Genomic DNA, 25,492 nt, shown 5'->3' with positions numbered 1-25,492 from the left:
CTCTCTCTCTAGACTGTAAACTTGTTGTGGGCAGGGAACTTGCCTACCGATGTTGTATTGTTCCCTCCCAAGCTCTTAGAACAGTGCTCTGTGCACAGTAAGTGCTAAATAAATACCATTGATTGATTAATTGATCGAGAGTCACAGTTGGAAAGAGTTCCTTTCATTGGAACGGTGATGAAGCGTTCCCAGAAGGGTAGGAGATAGGGGAGGAGAGGACAACAGGCATTCCTAGGGAAGATGGGGGAAGGGGTGGGGGTTTGTGTTGGTCTTGGACTGCTCCCAAATCTACAACCAGGGTCTTTACTGCTGCCACTGCCCCACAGTAAAATAATACAGAATAAAGCATAGGTGAGGCCTAGTGGATAGAGCACAGGCCTGGGAGTCCGAAGGAACTGGGTTCTAATCCTGGCTCCACCACTTGTCCGCTGTGTGACCTTGGGGAAGTCAAATGGCATAGTGGATAGATCCCGGGCTTGGGAGTCAGAAGGTCATGGGTCCTAATCCCGGTTCCACTATTTGTCTGGCGTGTGACCTTGGACAAGCCATTTCACTTCTCTAGGTCTCAGTTACTTATCTGTAAAATGGGGTTTGAGGCTGTGAGCTCCATGCAGGAAAGAGACTGTGTCCAACCCAAATTGCCTGTATCCACCCCAGAGCTAGTACTGTGCCTGGCAGATAGTATGTACTTAATAAATATCACAATTATTGTTATTACTTCATTTCTATCTCCTCTGCAAAATGGGGTTTAAGATTGTGAGCCCCATGAGGGTCAGGGATCATGTCCAACCTGATTATGTTGCATCTACCCCAGCACTTACTAAGTGCTAGGCACTGTTCTAAGTGCTTAACATATACCATTAAAAACAAGAGTTTTAGCTTGCTCCCTCTGATCTAGAGTCTAGGATAGGTTGTCTTCATTACTAAACTGGAGCAGAAGACAGCCAGGTCTGCTTGAGTTTGTCGTTATGGACTAAAAGGGTGAAAGGCCAAAAATATGATTAAAGTAGGTCCAACTTCCCTGACACCCAAAAGGCTGAGTTTTATTGGCAATGAAATTCATGGCTATAGAAATGTGCTTTTTAATACCAGACCTAGCAGAATTCTCCTTCTGCTAGCTCCATAATTGAGACAGACTGGTTTAATGGAAGGAATTTGATTCATTGCCTGGTCTGTACTGCAGTACTCTTTGTAAAAATTTGAAAAGTCACTTATTGGCCAAAATGCCTGAAATAAGTCAAGGCTTATTTTCTCTCTTTCACTGTTTCACCGATAGGGAAACAGTCACTAGCAAAATAGCAAAAGTGGAAAGAGCACAGAGCTGGGAGTCAGAAGCCCTGGGTTCTAATCCTCCCTTGGTCTCTCGCTTGCTATGTGCCCTTGGGCAATTCAGTTCTCTTTGTCTCAGTTTCCTCTTCTGTAAAATGGAGATTCATTATCTGTCCTCTCTCCTACTTAGACTGTGAGCCCCCATGTGACAGGGATTGTGTCTGACCCGATAATCTTGAATCTGCCCCAGTGCTTAGCAAATCGCTTAGCACATAGTAAGTGCTTAGTAAATACTACAGTCATTCTTAGCATTACTAGATACCAAGCAAACCTCAATGATAGCGACGGAATTCTTGTTGCACATTGAATTCATGTAGGACAGTCCCACCGTTGGATATCTGAGGCCTACTCCCCTGTTGGAAAGGGTTAAACACATTATTCACAAACTGAGTTTTTTTGGAATATTTGGTTAACATTAAACTTGCTGCCACTCTCCTACTGCAACCCAGCTCCCACACTTGGCTGCTCTAATGCTAACCTTCTCAATGTACCTTTATTTCCTCTGTCTTACCAGCAACCTCTTGCCCAGGTCCATCTCTTTTCATATCTGACAATTACTCTCCCTCACTTCAAATCCTTGTTGAAGGCACATCTCCAAGAGGCCTTCCCTGACTAAGCCCTCCTCTCCTCTGTTCCCTCACCCTTCTGCGTTACCTTGTGCCATTCTCTTTATTCATCTCCACTCTCAGCCCCACTGCACTTAGGCTCATATCTGTAATTTATTTATATTAACGTCTGCCTCACCCTCTAGATTATAAACTCACTGTGGGCAGGGAATGTGCCTGTTATATTGTACTCTCCCAAGTGCTTAGTACAGTGCACAGTAAGTGCTCAGTAAATATGATTGACTGACTGACTGCCACAAAAACCCTCCTCGCTACAACTCTTGGGTATAACAGCTTATCTTCCTTTAATTATTTTCTCTGGAAATGTTTTCTTCAGTGCCAAAGCATTTCCCTTCTTCAGGCCAGGGTTTCAGTCATGCTCTGTTTGCAAAGCTCAGCTGTAAGTTCCAAACTTCCTGAGCAAGAGCATGGAAGGAACATGACTGGACAAATATTCAAAAAACCCAAGGCAGGGAACATGTCTACCAACTCTGTTGTATTGTACTCTCTCAAATACTTAGAACAGTGCTCTCCACACAGAAAACACTCAGTAAGAATTTATTGATCTATTCTGCACTGATTCATATGTATAGGTAGGTTGACTCAGGCTTTCCCCAGATGTCCCTTTCCCTCCCTCTTGAAAATCTCATAAATAATAAAATACACTTTGGTGGTTAAACACCACTCAATCAACTCTTCCCCTCCTATCTCACCTCCCTATTCTCTTCACGCTTTGCTCCTCTACTGCCAACCTACTCTCTGTGCCCCAAACTCATATATAGCTCGTCGACATCTTACCCACATCCTCCTTCTGACCTGGAACCTCCTTACCTTTCATATCCTACAGACTACCACTCTCCCCACCTTTACAACCTTCCGAAAATCACATCTCCTCCAAGAAGTCTTCCCTAACTAAGCATTCATTTTATGGTAATAGTTAAGCACTTACTATGTGCTAGGCACTGTACTAAGCACTGGGGTAGAATCAAGCCAATCAGGTTGGACACAGTCCACATCCCTCATGAGCCTCACGGTATTAATCCCCATTTTACAGATGAGGTAACTGAGGCATAGAGAAGTTAAGTGACTTGCCCAACCACATATAGCAGACAAATTGGTGGAGCCGGGATTAGATCCCAGGTCTTTCTAACTCCTAGGCCTATGCTCCATCCACTAGTCTATGCTGCTGCACTTCCCCGGTCCATCGTCTCCTCTGTGTCACCGAGAAGCCTGGCTGTGTACCCCTTAAGCACACTGATATTCACCCAAGTCCCACAACACTTCTGTAACTATCTTTTTAGTCCATTATTTCCCCTATCTGTTATTTATTTTATTGTCTTTCTCCCCCTGTAAACTGTATGTTCCTTGTTTGCAAGAATCATGTTTATCAATTCTACTATACTGTTCTTCCTGAAGCATTGAGTACAGTACTCTGCACACAGTAAGTGCTCAATAGCACTGATTCGTTGATTGGATTCAGCAGGACAAGGGTCTCTCTGTCAGCCCTTTGACTTGTTTCTGAGAAGTATTTTGTCTTAGTCCCTTAGGCCAAACACCCCTGAGATGAGGAAGCAGCAGGACATACGTGAGTAAGTGAGCTTGATCATGGTTCTTCCTTTTCAGCAGGACGTCATACCTCCAGAATGCAAATCTAGCCAAGGTGATACTGGCATTGGGCACCACCTCTATCTTGTCGCCATCGGTCCAGATTTCAAGACCAACAAGAGACACGTAAATTTCGATGGTTTTGTAAATCTGTGGGAAGGAAAAATGGTGATCATTAAACTTTTTTAAGGAAGAGATTTTCTTTTAACACTCTTCATTTTTTATTATTATCACCATTTTTACTACCGATAATGATGATAATAATAATGATAAAAAGAAGATTTGTTAAGCACTTGCTATGTGTCAAACACTGCACTAAGTGCTGGGGTAGATACAGCATATGCAAATTAGATAGAGTCCTTTTCCTACATGGGACTCACAGTCTAAGTAGGAAGTAAGAGACATTAAATCCCCATTTTATAGATGAGGAAACTGAAGCACAGAGAAGTTAAGTGACTTGTCCAAGGTCAAACTGGAAGCAAGTGGGAGAGCCGGGATTAGAATCCAGGTCTCCTGACTCTCAAACTCATGTGGGATTGGGAATATGTCCAACCCAATTATCTAGTATCTACCCCACCACTTAGTACAGTGTCTGGCACACAGAAAATATGTAACAAATACCCTGAAAAAAAAATCTAATTCAAAATAGAATATTATCGGTATCTAATTACACTATTTTTTTATGTACAAACATAGATATGTACCTATATATGTGTATATCAATCTGTATATAGTGGGTTTTATCACATTACTATTTATTCAAGGTATATTTATCTTGTTGTGGCCAATATTTTGTTTTTAAGAACTTACGAATGCACTTTATGGGGTGTTATGCTTCGTTAAATGCTCTTTTACTTAACCCCCTATTTTTGAGCAACACCAAGGCCAAGGGAAAGTGGATATCTGAGGCCTACTTGGGATTCAGAGGAACGTGGGTTCTAATCCCAGCTCTACCACAAACCAGCTGTGTGACCTTGATCAAGTCACCTATCTTCTCTATTTCTTAATTCCCTCATCTGCAAAGTGGGGATTCGATCCTACTCCCTTCTACTCAGACTTTGAGCCTCACATGTATCTACCCCAGCACTTTGTACAGTGCTTGGCACGTAATAAACACTTAACAAAGACCACAGTGATTATCATGGAATCAATTAAGAACACTAAAAGGGGAGTCCCTGCATTTCTGTAACATCATTTGTTTGTGAAGAACTTTAAAATCTAAGCTAGAACCCTTTTCAGTTTTCATGTACGATTTGGCTAGCCTATGACAATGCAGCACAGTGCCATTCAGAGTCAATGGAAAGGCTGGTACTGAAATGGAAACTGCTATTATGTTCATCCTCTATCTCTTCAACACCTTGGCCTCTGGGAGTTTCAGTTAATCAATCAATTGTATTTATTGAGCACTTATAGTACTAAGCACTAGGGAGAATACAATATTATAGACACAATCCCTGCTCCCAGAGAGGGAGAGACAGAGATTAATATAAATAAATTACAGATATGTACATAAGTGCTGTGGGGAGGGAAGAGAGGTTTCATTTTACTCTGAGGGCCGCAGTGGGAAGCCACTGGCTGAGGTGGCCTCCTTCCTCCTGCTGAGGGGTGCAGAATAAGAGAAATAAGTATGGTATCTATTAAGCGCTTACTATGTGCCAAGCGCTGTATTAAACACTGGGGTGGATGCAAGCAAATCGGGTTGGACACAGTCTCCAACTCACATGGGGCTCACAGTCTCAATCCTCATCTTACCAATGAGGGAGCCAAGTAAACAGAAGCAGCCTTTAGAACTTGGAGAGAGTGATAGTAGTCGTCAACAAAGGCTTAGTAAGAGGCCCAAAGGCTGCCTTCTCCAAGTACTTTTTAACTTATTTTAATTCTGATTTAGGGGTTGTTGAAGTTTAACTTGCTCAATGATTGTTTGTATTGTAATCTTAGTATTCTAGGGGTCAGTGAGTTAGCAACCCCCTTGTTGAACAGGAAAGCAGTGTGGCTTAATGGATAGAACAAGAGCATGTGAGTCAGAAGGACACAGGTTAAGTTGGTATTTGTTAAGCGCTTACTATGTGCAGAGCACTGTTCTAAGCGCTGGGGTAGACACAAAGGAATCAGGTTGTCCCATGTGGGGCTCACAGTCTTAATCCTCATTTTACCAGATGAGGGAACTGAGGCACAGAGAAGTTAAGTGACTTGCCCACAGTCACACAGCTGACAAGTGGCAGAGCTGGGATTTGAACCTATGACCTCTGATCCCAAAGCCCGTTCCCTTTCCACTGAGCCACGCTGCTTCTCTCTCATCCCCACTCTGGCACTTGTCTGTTGTGTGACCTTGGGCAGGTCACTTCACTTCTCTGTGCCTCAGTTCCCTCATCTGTAAAATGGATTTAAGACAGAGAGCTCCATGTGGGACATGGACTGTATCCAACCTAATATGTATCTACCCCAGTGCTTATTACAATGCCTGGCACATAGGAAGCACTTAAATGCTATAAAAATGTCCCACAAAAGCATGCTAATTATTGACCACTGTGGTATCCACATGGTATCAGTCGTTCAATGGTATTTATTGAGTACTTTCTTACTGAAAGCAAAGGACTGTATTAAGTGCTTGGGAGAGTATATTAGAGTAAGTAGACACAGTCCCTGGCCTCAGTGGGCTTAGAATCTAGCACACACCAAAGAACCCTGGAGAGGCACAGTGCCACTATATAGCAGGGGAAGAAAGCAGATCAATTTTGAGTGTGGGAGTGAATTAAGGACAGCGTTCCAAGGGGGCAAGGCTTCCGAAAGGATAGGGTTGAGGGAAAGAGAGAGGGCCTAACACAACACATGGAGCTAGGGAGATAAACACTGACATACACACCCGAGACCATGGTGTTCGACACAGACATATGGGAACACAGAAGTGGACAAACATGCACCTTGCCAGCCTGTGAGCTCCTTGAGGACAATGATTATGTCTACTAGGTCTATTAAACAGGAAGCTTTCAATAAATACTACTGATTGATGCGGAAGGTAGATAAGCAGATGGGCACCTGAGCTTAGGAAATTTCCTCTAATGTCATCAGCTCTCAAAAATAGCAGGAGTTATTGAAGAAATGCATTCTAAAATGCACACCTTGGTATACACTGTGCACAAGCTCACCATCAACCATTGCTTCCAACATTCTCTTCTAGCCAGATGGCATTCCATTATGGGAAGAACATTCCTTAATTCCCCCACAACTCTCTCCCTAAAGCATGGAGTTTAAATTCATGTTATAGAGGAACAAACTGTTCTTGTTATTGCTTGTAGGGTGAAATGACAGTTGACAAAAAGTTTAATAGTTTATATATGATGATTTAGTTTCCTTCTGAAAGAGTGGTGTCTAGGTTGCATATTCCTTGATATCAGGTATTGTATAGCCTAACTCCATTGTACCTATCCAATCATTTTTTACTGGGCTCTGCCTACATTAGACACACAATAAATGCTATTGACCGATCGTTGCTGCCTTTTTTCCAACTCCTGTGACCCTTATATTTCATCATCTTTATCCTTTCCACCTAAGTTTTTTCTGGTTTTAGAATCCCAGAAACTTTCTTGAATTCTGCATGGAAAGCTTATTTTCATTCTAACCCGATTTTACTCAACAAATTAACCATACCATATTGATCATGTTGGCCGTTTCAAAAACTGTTCTTCTTATCTCCTCGAGGTTTCCATCATACTCCTTGAACTGAAAAATCAATCTTTTAAAGGACCATTTCAAAGACAATAATAATTAGAAAACCTAGCAGGAAAAATAATTACTGCATTTCAAAAGTATTTTATCATTTTAGAAAATAAAAATATGCAATGATATAAGATAAAAAATATTTACTCAAAACAAATGAACTTTCTGAAAAAGTTAGGGAGTTAACATTGATCAATTTTAAGTTCTTTAGAAATGGAATTTTGATTTCTAGGGTGATGAAAAGAGATTTTAGAGCACTGAATCAGGTGGAGTCTCTCACTTGGTCCCAGTGTTGAGCCTTCTGAGGCAACTTAGAAGCCAGACATTATTTTATGGTATTTGTTAAGCACTTACTAAGTGCTGGGGGAGGAACAAGCGAATCAGGTTGAACACAGTTCCTGTCCCATATGGGACTCACAGTCCTAATCCCCATTTTACAGATAAGGTAACTGAAGCACAGAGAAGTGAAGTGACTTGCCCACGGTCATACAGTGGGACAAGTGGCAGATCTAGGATTAGAACTTAGATCCCCTGACTCCCAGCCCGACAGCTATCCATTAGGCCACACCACCTGCTTCCCTTCCCTTGTTCTCCTCTGCAGGACATGTGGAACTGAGCTTCTCCCCACCTGCAGCTGAAGCCATATTCATGAGAAGCAGCGTGGCTCAGTGGAAAAACGCCGGGCTTGGTAGTCAGAGGTCATGGGTTCAAATCCCAGCTCTGCCACTTGTCAGCTGTGTGACTGTGGGCAAGTCACTTAACTTCTCTGTACCTAGTTACCTCATCTGTAAAATGGGGATAAACTGTGAGCCTCACATGGGACAACCTGATTACCCTGTATCTACCCCAGTGCTTAGAACAGTGCTCTGCACATAGTAAGCGCTTACAAATACCAACATTATTATTATCATCCCCTAGTTAGACTGTAAGCCCGTCAATGGGCAGGACTTGTCTCTATCTGTTGCCGAATTGTACATTCCAAGCGCTTAGGACAGTGCTCTGCACATGGTAAGCGCTCAATAAATACGAATGAATGAATGAATGAATGAATGAATGAATGAATGATTGGAGAGCCTGGAGAAGCAGTGTCCTGGTAGGGAAGAAGAGCCTGGAACTCCCTTCAGCCTGTCCTGGGAAAGGGAGTAGAAATTGCTGCTCCTCCCTTCTGATTACCTCCCAGCTTGGGCCCAACAATTTCCCAGTTGCAGAGGAGCTGATGCTCACTTAGGATGCTCAGGGGTACAAAGAGAATAAAGGTAGGAGAAGTGGCAGGAGACAGGGCTGGGCGACTCTAGGCTCCTCCATTAGGCTGGTAGCTCCTTGAGGGGAGGGATTATGTCTACCAACTGTATTGTACTCTCTCAGATGCTTAGTTCAGTGCTCTGCTTACAGTTACTGCTCAATTAATTCCACTGGTTGATTGCTATTGTGCAGGATTATGAATAGTAGTAGTCACCAAGTCTTAATGCCCTCGATAAACTAGAAAAACCACAAGCATCCACAATTCACAGACAGTCCCATTTGGAGGCAGAAGTACAGAGAGAATGTACTCTACTTAAGGCAAGTTTCACAACACGTGACCCAGATACCTGGATTTCTCCTTTACAGTATTTCCTCTATTACATACATTACAAACAGATCAAATTCAGAAACTTCATTAGGAAACAAAACATTCTGTCAAGATCACAGGCTATTTAGAGCACAAATGATGGCCCATATAATCCAAAATCTACACACTGTCTCCAGAGATTAATGGACTGTGCGTCTGACTGTTGAACAGTAAAGCAAGGCACTGGGGAGAATCAAACTCAAAGGTCATTTTAATTACTAGTGATTGTCATCGCATTACTGACATCACTTTACATTCTTGTCATGGTAGTTTCTAGTTTTAACAGCTCCAAACAGCACATCTTCTACCCTCCATTCAAATCTCAAATGCCCACATCTGTATAAATACTTACAAAAGCATGATCCAGGACCATAAAGAGTTCAAGGTATTTCTCCTCCTGAAGAAAGTTCTTTTGTTTCAAAAAAGATGAAAAGACAATGGTTACACACCTGTTCAATACCTGTTCTAATAATAACAAATGTGATATTTGTTAAGCGCTTACTATGTGCCAAGCAGTCTACTAAGTGCTGGAGTGGAAACAAGATAATTAGGTTCTACATGGAGATCACAGTCTAAGTTGGAGAGGGAACAGGCATTGAATCCCCATTTTGTAGATGAGGGAACTGAGGCACAGAGAAGTTAAGGGACTTGCCCAAGGTCATACAGCAGATGTCAGGGTCATGCCAGGGATGGCCACAGGTTAGCCAACTGGAGCAGTGAGTATGACCAGGCATCTGGATTGGTAAAGGGACATTTTCTAAGTTCATTGGGAGTTTTGCGTGCAGAGAAACCTGAGAGAAAAATTGAACTCACTGCTTGTCGGTTGGATAATCTCGAGGTGAAGGGATTTTCAGGCCAGTCTGAATTCTTCACTCCACAGGTGAAATTGGCAGGACCTCCTTCTAAATCACCATATCTGAAAACAGCGTGTTCTTCCTGGTCCGTAAATTTCAAGGGCTCGATTTGGTATCTTTGATTGTGATGCATGAAGAACCCCCTGGAGGAGAACAAAGTCCAGCTTCCAGAGTCACTGCCATTCATTACAGGTCTTGTTCTGACTAGTTTTATTTAAACTGGCCTGAGGCTCTAGCTGGCGCTTCCCTGGGTTGTTTGGCCATGTCCAGAGTGGGCATATAGCTATTTCATTGGCATATGGATTAGCGCTTGGATATCTCCCATATTACCTTGAAGGCAGAGTGCTTTCAATCAATCATTTGCATTTATTGAGCCCCTACTGTGTGCAGAGCACAGTACTAAGTTCTTGGGAGAGTACAGTATAACAGAGTTGGTAGGCAGGTTTCCTGATGACAGCAAATTTGCAGTCTAGATGGAGAGACAGACACTAGTACAAATAAATAAATAATGGTATGTGCATAAATGCTTTGGGGCTGAGGGAGGAGTGAACAAAGGGGGTAAATCTAATTGCGAGGGAGATGCCAGATTCCTAGACATTTTTAAATACTAATCTTTGCAAAATTATCTGTATGTTCTCAAATCTAAATGATCCCACTTATGAATGAAAATAGGCAGCATGGAAGGTCTCACCTCAAACCAGCACAGATGCTTAGACTCACAGTTGAATCCCTTTCATTTAGGATATAACCTTGGTAATAACAGTTTTCCTGTAAGGGAGAAGAAGGTCTTTATTATCCTTCCTCAGGTCTCTTTTATCCCAGGATAGAAAGCCTTGAGTCCAAGAGATTTGCACAGTACTTTCTTTCTGTAAGGGTTTTTTCAATCTTTCCAAAGTGCCTTAAAATCAGTTATCTCATTTTATCCTCATGCAGCCCTGGGAGGTAGGAAGAGTCAGGTATTATTATCCCCATTTTACAGAACAGGAAACTGAGGTCCAGAGAGTTGAGTGATTTGTCATGGCCACACAGAGGAAGGAGGCCAGGGGTGGAGCTTGCGTTTGAACCCAGATCTCTCGACTCCCAGCCCCATGATCCTTCCACTAAACCATACTGACTACTGTATTAGGTGACACCACTGTACCGGTGAACTCTGCTTTGCATTCTGCGCTCAACTGGTTCTTAGGGAAGAGCTCAGTACTTGGGTCGGTTTTTCAGAGCCCAACCAGATCCAGGCTCAACATGGTCTGTGGCTGACAGGCATCAAAAAATATGACGTCTGGCCCCGAATATTTAGGATAGTTGGCCTGCATTCAGGTCTGAGTTTTAAATCAATCAATCATTGGTATTTACTGAGTGCTTACTGTGGACAGATCACTATGCTAAGCACTTGGAAGAGTTGGCGGGTGAGCCCAGAGTTGGCAGTTAGCTTACAGTCTACAGGGATAATAATACCTTAGTTTTATTTAGTACTTTTATTGCCAATGCACCTTACATTATTGTCTCAAATTAGCCCTCACAACACACCTGCAAGGTAGGGTTGGGTGGGGTCAGGTTTTATTATCTTCATTTTATAGATGGAGAAACTGAGATGCAAGGTGGTTAAGTGACTTGCCCAAGGTCACACAGTGGACAAGTGGCAGAGCCAGAACTAGAAACTGGGTCCTCCTACTTCCAGCACTATGCTTTTACCACTATGCCACGCTGACTCCCCAGTGTTTCAGGGTTTGATAAGGGGTTCTGGGTGTGTGTATAGTCCAGCCAGGTACTGGAATAGAGCCGCAGAACAGGGCCATTGAATTATCAGCTCTGCCACACCAAGGAGCAGACATCTCCTGGGGAGGGTTGGAGAATGACACGACAGGAATTTCGGGAGTCAGTCAGGGTTGTACACAAAGAGGCCCAGCCCAAAGCTTCGGGTTGCTTGGCCCATATGGGGGTCCCATGGCAAATTACTCTAGGAAAAACACGCATTATGAAACTGCTTTTTGCCTATCAATAGTGCTACCTATTTCTAGTGTCAAGATCTTGGGCTTGGGAGTCAGAGGACCGAGGTTCTAATCCCAGTTTTGCCATTTGTCTGTTGTATGACTTTGGGAAAGTCACTTCATTTTTCTGTGCCTCAATTTCCTCATCTACGAAATGGGAATTTAATACCTGTCCTCCCTCTTCCCTAAACCGGGAGCCCCCATGTGGGAAAGGGACTGTGTCTTACCTGATTATCACATATCTACCCCAGCTCTTAGTACAGTGCTTCACATATCGTACACACTTTAATATCAAAATTACTATTATTATCATTAGGTGCCCCCAAAACACCCCATATCCCATATCTGCTATTGAAACTTTTTAATTTTTATAATTCTAATTCAAGAGCTCTATCTGCTGCTGCTACTTCCGCCATCCTTGTCACCTCCTTGGCTGGCAGTCTCCAGTTTCCAGAGATGCAAAGCTGGATCCTGACCAGAATGAGGGGTGATGGGAGAGCAGGCATCAGTGGCAGAGGAGAAGGAGGAGTCTAGGGTATAAAGTCAGAGGTTTCCCCTGTACTTCCTTCCTTCTCCTCCTCCTCTCCCCTCACCCTGATGTTGCTCTAGGTTCCCTGATGTTGTAGGCCCAGAAGAGTTGTGGTGGTGAAGTTGTAGAAAATAAAATAGTTACAAATCTACATATAGGATAGAGTGGGTGTAAGGAGTCACGGGAAACAGAGGGACATTTGTGAAGTGTTGGTCTCTGATTTGACATTGGAAAGTCCAGTTTTCAGCTAGTCTATCTCCTATGCTGAACGGACTCTCACTGGTCTGTCTTAAAACCCAGTATTTTTAAATGCCTAGTATGCGTCCATCTTGGTACTATCAGTGAGTTCCATGGCACGGAAGTAGCTCCCTGGTTCACAAGGCTCTGGAAGGAGAACTCAAAGGCCCTGGAGTATAAAGCAGGAACAGGATCCCCTCAGAGAAAGACTAGGCTGAGCTGGACTCAGATGGACTTCACGCCATGGTTCATGTGACACTGGTGCATTACACTAGGTGCCCAACATAATATACCTGATGTCATGGATCCGTTTGTCTGGTATTTAAAAAAGCGGCCAATGGCTACCCTATGTATGGAGAGGTGAGTTTGGGATATGGGAAGACATCTGTGGAGCCCCAGGTTAGAGGGAAGGGGAAAAGCTGGAGCTGTGTGCCTGGGGAGGGGGCAAACCTAGTTTTACATAGCTCAATAGGTAAGACATCATGTTCCAAGAGCAATAAAATTCTCTCCTCTGATGGGTAGTGGGGTCTGCCTCAATTCAGATTTTTTCTCATGACTTTCCTCTGCCCTTGTCTGGTATTGTTACCTTGCTCTAAACCAAGGGCTGGAGGCATGATCAGTCAATCAGTCAATCATATTTATTAAGCACTTACTGTGTGCAGAGTACTGTACTAAGCACTTGGGAAAGTACATTTTAACAGATCTGGAAGACAAATTCTCTGCTCGATTCTGGGCTGTCTGTGAAACAGTGGCATGTATGCTGAATTTATAGTTAGACCATTAGGCTGTAACCTCCTTGAGAGCGGGGATCATGTCTCCAAACTATTTTACTCTCCCAGGTGCTTAGTGCAGAGCTCTGCACAAAGAACGTGTTGAAAAAATATAATTGATGGATTGACTGATTGATTAGAATAGATGACAGTCTTGACTAAATGACTTATGGGAACAGGCATCTAAAAATCTTAAAATGCTTAAGGAGGTTTGAATGTGGAGGGGTAATCCAAGGAAATAGAGGGGTATCACACTCTTCTAAAGTGATGGGATCTCAACAGACTACTCTGTTTTATTGTACTCTCCCAAGCATTTAGTGTGGTGCTCTGCACACAGTTAGTGCTCAATAAATACGGTCGATTGATTGCCTGATAGATGACTTCTCCCAGGAAGTCCAGGAGTACAAGAAGTGTTGTCCAGGGATCTAAATAGATGTATCACTGTGTTTTTGTGGGCGTTGTGTGAAAGCATACAAGGAATTCTCAGTGTGAAACTCACACCCTGTATTTACAATCTCTCCATTGACAGAGTTAACTTTGAACCGAAAGACAACTCTATTATTACTGAGGATTATTTTCTCTTTATCTGTTCTCCCTTCTATTTTAGTCTGTGAGCCTCAAAAAGCAGGACAAGGACTATGTCCAACCTAATTGACTGTATTTATCCCACCACTTAGAGCAGTATTTGACACAGATCAAGGGCTTAACAAATCCTATTGTGAAAAAAATCAGCTAAGCAAGCCTGCTCACTGTCTATACCTGTGGGAGAGTTTAACTGTTAATGTGTCTGAATGGTGGGTACATGGAGGCATGTCTGGTTTGGGCATGTATTTGTGCATTTTCCCTAGAACTTAAAAGCCAGTTCTGGTTTTCAGGCCCTGGGAGGCTGAACAATGGGAAACTACACCCTACCGTGACCTGATGGCTAGTGGTAACCTCCTCTCCCCTGGCGGAGTAATGCGTCTCTGTGTAGTCTGGGGACAGGAGACCCCTGGAAGAATGACAGTGGGAAGGTTATTAATAATAATAATGATGACAATCATAATAGCAATAATGATTTTAGTATTTGATAAGCACTTATTATGTGATAGGCACTATACTAAGCAATAGGGTGGATACTAGCAAATCGGGTTGGTCGCAGTCCCAGCCCCACACTGGGCTCAGTGTCTTAATCCCCATTTGGTAACTGAGGCACAGAGAAGTGACGTGACTTGCCCAAGAGCACACAGCAGACAAGTGGTGGAGCCGGTATTAGAACCCAGGTCATTCTGAAGCCCAGACCTGTGCTCTATCCAGTAGGCCATGCTGCTTCTCATGGTTACTCAATCAACCACTCAGTCAGTGGCATTTATTGAGAGCTTACTATCAATCAATCAGTGGTATTTATTGAGTGCTTACTGTGTGCAGTGCATGACATTGTACTAAGCACTTGGAAGAGTAGCAGCGTGGCTCAGTGGAAAGAGCACGGGCTTTGGAGTCAGAGGTCATGGGTTCAAATCCCTGCTCTGCCACTTGTCAGCTGTGTGACTGTGGGCAAGTCACTTAACTTCTCTGTGCCTCAGTTCCTTCATCTGTAAAATGGGGATTAAAACTGTGAGCCCCACGTGGGACAACCTGATCACCCTGTATCTCCCCCAGCGCTTAGAACAGTGCTCTGCACATAGTAAGCACTTAACAAATACCAATATTATTATTATTATTATTATTAAGAGTATACTATAGCAGAATATATGTTCCCTTCCCATCACATGCTTAGAGTCAAGAGGGGGAGACAGACATTAATATAAAATATGACATATAATTTAAACATACATTCATAAGAGCTGCCGGGGAAGGGTGGGGCAAATATCAAATGTTCAAAGGTCACAGATCCAAGTGCATAGATGACATAGAAGGGAGAACAACAGGAGAAAAGAGGGTTTAATCATGCTGATTACTCAGCTGAAGTCCAAATCTATCCTGCCTGTGGGAACAAGGATTTCAAAAAAGACTAGCATGAGTTAAACAGTCCTTAGACTTAGTCCTTAAAGTCCTCTAAACTAGCTCATTGTGGCCAGGGACTATGTCTACCAATTCTGTTATATTTTACTCTCCCAAGCACTTTAGTACAGTGCTCTGCACAGTAAGCACTCAGTAAATATGACTGATTGATTGATTAAACAGTTGAGTGGCCTCGTATATTTTTTGCTGGCATAAGTGCCTGACTTCTTGACTTCCAGCTCTCCCCGCTCCATTCCAACCTTTTCCCTGCTGCCCAGATCATTTTTCTTAAAAAGAGTGCTCTGTGCATATACGCTCCACTACTCTAAAACCTCCAATGGTTGCCCACCCATTTCTGCATCAAAAAGAAACTCCATACCTTAAGGGTTAAGACATTCAGTAAGCATTCCCCCCACATCTATATTCACCGCTCTCCCTCTGCAACTCAGCCTTCACGCTTTCCTCTTCTAACACACTGTGAAGCCGCATGATCTAGTGGAAAGACCTAGGGCCTGGGAATTAGAGGTTCTGGGTTCTCATCCCGTCTCTGCCACTTTACTGCTATTTGACCTTGGCCAAATCGCTTAACTTTTCTGTGCCTCAGTTCCCTCATCTGTAAAAAGGGGATTAAATTCCTTACCCTCCAATTTAGACTGTTAGCTCCATGTGGGACAGGGCCTGTGTCCAACCTGATTTCCTTGAATCTAACCCAACAGTTAGAACAGTGCTTAATACATAGTAAGCATTCGAGAAATACTAAAATTAACACCAACTGACTCACGGTACCTTGATCTCATCTCTCTTGCCATCGATCCCTTGCTCACACCTTCACTCCTACTTGGGACTCCCTCAGTTACTGAGTGCTTACTGTATGCAGAGCACTGTACATGGGAGAGTAAAATAATATAACAGGTGGTAGACATGTTCTCTGTCCACAATGAGTTTACAATCTAGAGGGGGAGAAAGAAATTAATATAAATAAGTAAATTATGGGTATGTACGCAAGTGCGGTGGGCCTGAGAGAGGGGTGAATAAAGGCTGAAAATCCATGTGCTAGGGCAGTGCAGAAGGGAGTGGGAGAAGAGGAAATGAAAGCCCTTCTAAAATCATATCTGCTTCAGGAAGCCTTCCCTGAATAATCTTTAACCTCCCCACCCTATTCTCCCCCACCCCATTTCACAGAATGAGCAATTTTGTTACTCACCGCACCAGGTCCCTCACAGCACTTCTGTATATGTCCTTATACTCTGGTGCCACATGTAATTTATTTTAATGTTTGTCTCCCTTTCTAGATTATAAACTCCTTCAGGGCATGGATCGTATCTGCCAAATCTATTGTATTTTCCCAAGCCCTTGGTACAATTCTCAGCAAACGGTAAGCACTCGATAAATACCAGTGATTGAACTGCTGATAACCCTGCCATATAAATCTAACAGGGCTATGATTTTAAGTAGGTTAGAGGTTCTTAATATCAGACTGTATATACCAGTTTTATATATAAATGTAACATCATTATAAGCCCATTTCAGATATATAATATGTACCTCACAACTAATAAGTCCATTTATAGCACTGTTTCCTAGTGGATAGAGCACAGGCCTGGGAGTCAGAAGAACCAGAGATCTAATCCTAACTCTGCCTCGTGTCTGCTGTGTGACCTTGGGTAAATCACTTTAATTCTCTGTTATATGGGGATTAAAACTGTGAGCTCAGTGTGGCCCAGGGACTGTGTCCAACCCAATTACCTAGTATCTTCCCCAGTGCTTAATACAGTGCCTGTCACATAATAAGCGCATAACAGATACCACAGTTATAATTATGATTATTATATTTTGCTCTGTTCCATCTCAAATTAAGCCTGGCTCCGGCAACCGCGCAAATGGTTTTTTACAAGGTCACTGTCCACAATGATAAGGTTGAAAAACTTGCCTCGTTTTTTGTAGGTGAAATATCACTTCATCTCCTTTTATTGCAATTTGATACTGGACCACTTGTTGATACTTTTCCTGAAAACATTGATAAACAGCAATAAATGACAAGAAAAGTACTCAGGCACTTCTCCCAGTCACGCTATGATATTTTAAAATATTTCCTCATCTGTTGAGACCAAAGGAATCACAGAAATGATGCCCTTTTGTCAGATGTGCATAATATCACCACTAAAGGTGAAGCCTCGAAGTCAGGAGACCCAGGTTCTAATTCTGACTCCTCCACTTGGCTGCTGTGTGACTTTGAGCAAGTCACTTAACTTCTCTGTGCCTCAGTTTCTTCATCTATAAAATGAGGATATTTTCTCTCCTTCTTAGACTGTGAAGCCCATGTGGGGTTCAATCGAATTATCTTGTACTTTGCCCAGTGCTTAGCACACAGTAAGTGCTTAATAAATTTCATCAACTACTACAGTGGAAAATGAGAAGATAGGAAATCCAAGGAAGAGAGCATCAGGATGAAAAGTAGTTTATATTTGGGAAAGACCCCAAATTTATAAATGATCATAAACACCTTAAAAAACAGATAATCCCATCCACCCAATTGTTTTATCCTATTTTTTATTCCTGATCATTTTCAATAGCTATAATGGGTGGCATGTAGTTGGAGCAGAATTAAAAAACTGCAAAACATATTTGATTGATTTGATTTATATGACAATTTTTTTTAGATATTTGATGAGAAAGGATGAAACATTCTTAAAAATGGATAATCCCATCCACCCAATTGTTTTATCCAATTTTTTATTCCTGATCATTTTCAATAGCTATGATGGGTGGCATTTAGTTGGAGCAGAATTAAAAAAGTGCAAAACATATTTGATTGATTTGATTTACATGACAATTTTTTAAAAATATTTGATGAGAAAAGATGAAACATTTTATGTTCTGCTCTTTAATGTAAGCTTTCTTGTCTTTATCAATTCTGCACCCTCTGTAGAAATGATGGGTGAATTGAAACCTGAATTCATGATGGAGGTGATAGAACAAGATGGTCATTTGCCTTGATGCCAATATCAACCTGGGGAAGCAGCATGGACTACTGGATAGAGAGCAGGCCAGGGAGTCAGAAGGACCTAGGTTCTAATCCTGGCATTGCCACTTTTCTGCTGTAAGACCTTGGGCAATCACTTCACTTTTTTGTGCCTCAGTTACTTCATCTGTAAAATAATAATAATGTTGGTATTTGTTAAGCGCTTACTATGTGCCGAGCACTGTTCTAAGCGCTGGGGTAGCCACAGGGGAATCAGGTTGTCCCACGTGGGGCTCACAGTCTTAATCCCCATTTTACAGATGAGGGAACTGAGGCACCGAGAAGTTAAGTGACTTGCCCAAAGTCACACAGCTGACAAGTGGCCGAGCCGGGATTCGAACCCATGACCTCTGACTCCAAAGCCCGTGCTCTTTCTACTGAGCCACACTGTAAAATGCGGATTAAGACTGTGAGCCCCATGTGGGACAGGGACTATGTGCAAATTGATTACTTTGCATCTACCCTGGCCCTTAGAACAGTGCCTAGTACTGGTTTTAACAAACACCATTAAAAGAAGAAAAAAACCCTATCAGCCCAGAGCCCAAAATAGTCACTCAAATTAAACCCCACTTAGTATATTTTGTAATTCCTTGTTGTTCCCTCCTCTCCCACCTCCAATCCCTAAATCCTATTAATACTTCAAACCCAGTACCTGTTTGCCAGGAAAATGGCTTTTCTTTGCAGTCCTTGTGTGAGCCAAGGGAAAATTTTGAGGAAAAACCACTTCATAATCTATTTTCTCAGGTATTTCCTTTAATGGCCGTGCTAGGGGGGAAAAAGGAAGAACTGCATCCAGAGAATTTTAGGATAACCTGAATGTTAATATGAATTTTAATATTCATTCATTCAATAGTATTTATTGAGCGCTTACTATGCGCAGAGCACTGTACCAAGTGCTTGGAAAGTACAATTCGGCAACAGAGACAATCCCTGCCCAGTGATGGGCTCATAGTCTAAACGGTGTAAATATCGATTAGACTGTAAGTCCGTCATTGGGCAGGGATTGTCTCTATCTGTTGCTGAATTGTATATTCCAAGCACTTAGTACAGTGCTCTGCACATAGTAAGAGCTCAATAAATACTATTGAATGAATGAATGAATGTCCATCCAATTCCACCTGCTTAAGAGTACTCCATCTACACTACATCTGCAAGGCTTTGAAAAAAAAGACTCTAACATGTTGTTAAAAATGGTGCTCTGACTTCAGTAGAATCACTTGCTGGGGGTACTATAAGCTTTGTGTATCTTCATGCAGCATAAATGCAATCTGTTTCCAAATTGTACAATCCGAGCGCTTGGAACAGTGCTCTGCACATAGTAAGCGCTCAATAAATACTATTGAATGAATGAAGAGATGATCAGGCAGAGATATACCTATAGAGAACGAAACAGGGACACTACCCTCATGCCAACTGGGGCTCTGAAATTCATTCATTCATTCAGTCATATTTATTGAGTGCTTACTATGTGCAGAGCACTATACTATGCACTTGGAAGAGTGCAATATAATAATAAACAAGCACATCTGTAAGAGGGATGCCCAGTAGCCTGGGTTGCCTCTGTCCCCCTACCAAATGTTGCCAAAAACAAGTCTTGTGTCCACACTGAGAAAACTTAGAAGTTTGCAGCACACAAGGGAAGCAGCGTGGTCTGTGGGAAGCAGCATGGCCTGGTGGATAGAGCATGGGCCTGGGAGTCAGAAGGACCTGGGTTCTAATCTGGACTCTGCCACTTGTCTGCTCTGTAACCTTGACCGAGCCACTTCTCTGGGCCTCAGTTAGCTCATCTGTAAAATGGGGATTAACACTGTGAGCCCTATGTGAGACAGGGACTGTGTCCAACCTGATTACTTTGTATCTACCCCAGTGCTGAGAACAGTGCTTGACACATAGTAAGCACTTAATAATAATAATAATGTTGGTATTTGTTAAGCGCTTACTATGTGCAGAGCACTGTTCTAAGCGCTGGGGGAGATGTGGGTAATCAGGTGTCCCACGTGAAGCTCACAGTCTTAATCCCCATTTTACAGATGAGCTAACTGAGGCACAGAGAAGTGAAGTGACTTGTCCACAGTCACACAGCTGACAAGTGGCAGAGCCGGGATTCAAACCCATGACCTCTGACTCCCAAGCCCGGGCTCTATCCACTGAGCCACGCTGCTTCTCTAACAAATACTATCATTATTATTACTGTTATTATTGACACACACTGCTCCGACAGACTCCTCCCTCCAGGTATTGTTTGATGAATTTATTTCTGTGTTGACTCTTGGATTATTGGATTTATGATTACTTGTGTTATATTCTTATTGTTCTATGAGTTTTTTCTGCAGTTTCTGGAGTGAGACCCTTTTGTGGATCAGGGACTCGGTGGTCATTGATTTACTTGCATTTACCCTAGTGCCAAGTTAAATTCTTTGCCCATTTTCAGGTTTTAGTAAACGTTTTTGTAATAATAATCATAATAATGAAAGTTGGAAGAGGAAGAAACTTAAAACTGAATCAGAATAAATTGAAACTGCTGAGTGCCTTTGAAGAGCTAATCAACCAAGTAATCGATATATGTTATTTACTTTTAAAATAGTATTTAACTGCTTACTATGTGCCAGGCATTGAACCAAATGTTGGGGCAGATACAAATTAATCAGGTTGGACACTGTCCAAAGATCATAGTATGGAGAATCAGGAGAGTTGGTCTCTAGACAGTGGCTGTGTGACTTTGGTCAAGAGATTTGTTTCTCAGGGACTCCGTTTCCTTATCTGTAAAATGGACCTAATTAATCACTCACATTTTGGGGGAACTTACTGTGTTCAGATCACTCTACTAAGTACTTGGGGAACTACAATGTAGCAATATAACAGACAGAGAGAGCAACAATCATTCAGTAGCATTTATTGTGTGTCTACTGTGGGCAGCGTACCATACAAAATGACTGGGAGAGTACAATGGAGTTAGAATACACAATGCCTTCTCTCAAGGGATATGCAACTTAGATACAATTATTTCAGAGGGAAACTAAATCAATCTATATAAATTATTAAACATTTTGTCTCCTATCATTTTTCCCTACAAGGACTCTCAAAAACAGTTAATTCCTCTATATCATGAAATTTAACTCCACGCTTTGGGTAGAATGCTGCTGTGGAATTAAGGAATGTCCTTTCCATAATGGAATGCCATCTGGATAGAACAGAATGTTGAAAGTAATGGTTGGTGGTGAGCTTGTGCACAGTGTAAACCAAGGTGTGCATTTTAGAATGTGGTTCTCCAATAACTCCCGCTGTTTTTGAGAGCTGATGGCAGCTCAGATGCATACCTGCATATTTACCTTCAACATCAATTAATAGTATGTATTGAGTGCTTACTGTGAAATAGACCTAGTAAGCATGATCGCTTTTCTCGAGGAGCATACAGTCTGGTGTTTGTCCACTTCTGTATTCCCATATGTGTATCTGTTTCTACCACCATGGTCTCGTGTGTATGTTAGTGTTTATCGTCATAGCTCCATGTGGGTGTGTTTGAATCTCACTCTTTCCCTCAGCCCATCCCCATTCCTCTGGAAGACTTTCCCCCTGGGAACTATGTAAGCTTGTTGTACATAGGGAACATAATAATAATAATAATGTTGGTATTTGTTAAGCGCTTACTATGTGCCGAGCACTGTTCTAAGTGCTGGGGTAGACACAGGGGAATCAGGTTATCCCACGTGGGGCTCACAGTCTTAATCCCCATTTTACAGATGAGGGAACTGAGGCACCGAGAAGTTAAGTAACTTGCCCACAGTCACACAGCCAACAAGTGGCAGAGCCGGGATTCGAACCCATGAACTCTGACTCTGAAGCCCGTGCTCTTTCCACTGAGCCACACTGCTTCTCTTTATCATTTTATTATACTCTCCCAAGTGCTTAGTACAGTGCTCTGAGCACAGCAAGCACTCAAGAAATATGATTGAACGAATCAGTGAATATTCCCTGCACTAGAGGGGGAGTCAGGCATTGATATGAATAAATAAATTACATATAGGTATTTAAGTGAGGTAATATCACCTGAATCTATGTATTGGGGTTTTTCATTCATTCAGTCATATTCACTGAGCTCTTTACTGTGTGCAGAGCACTGTACTAAATGCTTGGGAGAGTACAATATTGGCTTTTCTGAAGCCAAAAACCATTCTGGAAAACAGAAAGTTCTGTGTAAATTCAAGGTATTGTTATTATTATTATTCCCAAGCTGAGTACAGCCTCAGCCTTGCTAGCGTAAGGGTTCAGTCGTGAGACACTGTAGATTATAAGCTCGTTAGGGGAAAGAAATGTGTCTTTTTATTGTTGCATTGTACTCTCCCAAGTGCTTAAGTGCAGTGCAGCACAGGGTTAGCATCAGTAAATTCGACTGAATGAACGAATGAATGAATGAGAATTGCTTGGAGTGGCAACAGAGCAGCTTTGCTAAAAAGTCTTGAATCACATAACCAAAATTTCATTGTGATATTAGTAGCCATGTCAATTAGGGGCCATTGGAGACTTTACATGAGCCTTGTGTTTCAGGGATAATCCCTGTCTTGGTCTCTTCAGGCTCCTTAGAACTGTTCTCAGGTCTAGGAAACTGCTCAGAGTTGTTGGTCTCTTACAACTTGGGGTGTTATTAGTCCTCTTTCATTCCAGGATCCCCTTCCATTTGGCTCCAGCATTGCCCTGGTGACTCCCTTCAACAGAATTTAGGTTTAAGGGGGATTAAATAGGAAACTCTCTCCTATAAATTGATGCCTTATTGCGGTAGGAGAGTTTGTTTACACGGATAAAGCTTAGATCTATCCCCTAAAGGACTACCCATAATGGAGAGGTCTAAGCCAAAGCGCCAGACAAAGTCACTTCAGCTGTGCTGGGCAGAAGCAGCATGGGAAAGAGTCAAAGGCAAGTCATCAAAACATTGGTCAAAGACAACAGCAGAGACTCAGGTTTTTAGTCCATGGAAGAAGGCAATGCTAAGCCACTTCCATATCTTTACCAAGAAAACTCCGCAGATACACACTGCAGAATGACCTTATCACAGAAGATGGGATGTTCTGAAGAAGGTGTGTCTGTGGAGTCGCTATGGGTCGGAATGACTCGATGGCATTTGAAGAAGAAAACAGGAGACTAGTATGCCAAAGCACAAGAATTAATTTTCAAATACCGGCATTAGAGTATCATCACCCTAGAGTTAATGGGGAGGAAAAAACATCTTGTACTACCCCAGCACTTAGCATATAGTGAGGGCCTAATGCAACGATGACACCACCGATGATGAGGATGATGATAAGCACTTTCAACTGATGGATTCAGAAAACCATAATAGCATTTATTTTGACTGTTCTCCTCTCTCCTATCCATCAATACCCAGCTTGAATCCTACCTATGCCAGGCAGGCTGGGGAGATAAGACTTCATTTTAGTTCCCGGGAAAAAATAGGGGCCAAAGGAACAGCGGGCAGATTCATTATACTGAAGCTTGAAGAGTAGGTGGAAAAGGAGTTTCGGGTGAAGGATGAAACAGGGGTGGGTAGCATAGCTTGTTGTTACAGTCCAGGGGCCCAGGAATTGCTCCGGGGTGAGTTGGCATGCAGCTAAAGGTTGAGGTAATGTCCTGCTAGGCTGAGCAGGGCAATCCAAGCCTACAGAGAATTGAAGCGCTGGCACATATGATCCAGAATCAAGCAAGACAGCCCACCTTCTGCCATTTCGCTTTCAGGAATGTGATCTCCTCAGTGGAGCAATACTAGGGCTTACTTTTCCTTCTGTCGTCCAGTTCCTCCCTGGCATCCTCGACTGGAGATCAGGTAACCTCCGTCACTCCCCGACCCAATCTGACTTTAAAGTTATTCCTATTTCCTGAATCCACCCCCGCTTCCCTCTGATTCACCTACTTCATCCTCTACCATCTGGCACTGCATTTTGAAATATTTTGTAAGCTTGTATCACTGTGGTGGCTGTGGAAAGCCTTAGATCATGAGCCCCATGTGGGTCAGGGACTGTGTCTGGCCTGATTGTTTTGTATCTACCCTAGTGCTTAATACAGTTCTTGGCACATATTAAGCACCTAACTAATACTATTATTATTATCATTATTAATATTAATCTTTCCTGGTTGTTGGCCCCAAGACCACTCCAGCCAAAGAGATGAGGCAAGACAGAGCAGATTGGCAGGGTCCCCAAAATCCCCTTCCAGACCTCATCCCCACCCTACTGGTCGTGTCTTTGACTACGGTGGTCCTGGGGGGATGTATGTGGGGAGGGGCCAACCCTGGCCCAGTCTCTGTAGCTATGGTGGTCCTGGGGGCTGTAAGCGTGGAGGAGCTAGCCAAGGCCACCACTGCAAAACAAGTTAAAAAAGTGCAAAATGCGGCACCAGGCCAAACAGTAGGAAGGGGAAGAAATGCAGAGATGGGAAGATAGATTAAGGAATGCGGGGATATGGGACAATAATTGTAAAAGTGACAGAAGGATTGGGAAGAACCAGGGATACTTGATCACCAGGTAGAGAACCAGGGATGGGGACAATGTGATTTTTATGCTCCAGTCAAACTAAAGGCTAGCTGTACTATCATGGAACTGTTCCCTTCACCCTCATGGCTAAGGCAGGGTTGAGGTGTTTAGTCTGGAGGTGAAAAGAAAATTTCAGCTAAAGGTTACATTGTTCAGATTCTCCACCAAGGGAAGTTGGCACTGTAGGGACAAACTATTACCCTTCCCTGGAGCTTTGAAGTTTGAAGTTATTAGCACAGTGAAGTGTTGAAACCATTATAGAGAAACACAGAAGGCTGCAAACTTCCCTTCTGGGACCACAGTTGTAGATCAGGGAAAGCTACACGGAACTAGGATGAATACAAGACCCTTCCCTTTTCTCCATGACAATCAAAAGAGGAAGTCATAGTGGAGAAGCAAATAATCTCAATTGTACAATCTCCACTGCCAGAATGTGACCCTATGATAAAAAACAATTAAAAAGGAAAATTGAGTCAGGAGGCAGAGATATGTGGCCAGATTGTAAACTCCTTGTAGCCAGGGATTGTTTCTTCCAGTTCTGTTGTACTCTACCAAGCTCTGCGCACAGTAAGCAGTCAAAATATACCATTGATTGACTGACTGATATAAGGTTGTGAAAAGATGATTTAAAAGATTGGTCTGTTATAAGGATTGCTTTGTTTTTCTTAAAATAATAGCTCCTCCAAATGGTCTTCCCCAACTAAGACTTCATTTCTCCTACTCTTTCTC

At 42.6% G+C, this 25,492-nt stretch overlaps 1 protein-coding gene across 1 annotated transcript in view; it reads right to left on the bottom strand.

The window, feature by feature from the left end:
• Nucleotides 1–25,492, bottom strand: part of LOC107547679 (disintegrin and metalloproteinase domain-containing protein 28-like) — a 63,012-nt gene that overhangs the window by 12,653 nt on the left and 24,867 nt on the right. Inside the window, exons 14-20 of the mRNA XM_039912204.1 lie at nt 18,895–19,007; nt 17,151–17,227; nt 9,679–9,862; nt 9,218–9,274; nt 7,188–7,259; nt 3,520–3,689; nt 1,601–1,682 (exon numbers count right to left, since the gene is read on the bottom strand). Of these exons, the coding sequence (XP_039768138.1) occupies nt 1,601–1,682; nt 3,520–3,689; nt 7,188–7,259; nt 9,218–9,274; nt 9,679–9,862; nt 17,151–17,227; nt 18,895–19,007 (755 nt within the window). The remainder of the gene's footprint in view (nt 1–1,600; nt 1,683–3,519; nt 3,690–7,187; nt 7,260–9,217; nt 9,275–9,678; nt 9,863–17,150; nt 17,228–18,894; nt 19,008–25,492) is intronic.

This window comes from Ornithorhynchus anatinus, chromosome 5 (assembly GCF_004115215.2).
Source record: "Ornithorhynchus anatinus isolate Pmale09 chromosome 5, mOrnAna1.pri.v4, whole genome shotgun sequence".
Taxonomy (NCBI): Eukaryota; Metazoa; Chordata; class Mammalia; order Monotremata; family Ornithorhynchidae; genus Ornithorhynchus; species Ornithorhynchus anatinus.
Note: the sequence above shows the minus strand (reverse complement) of the source record. Positions and strands in the feature narration are given on the sequence as shown.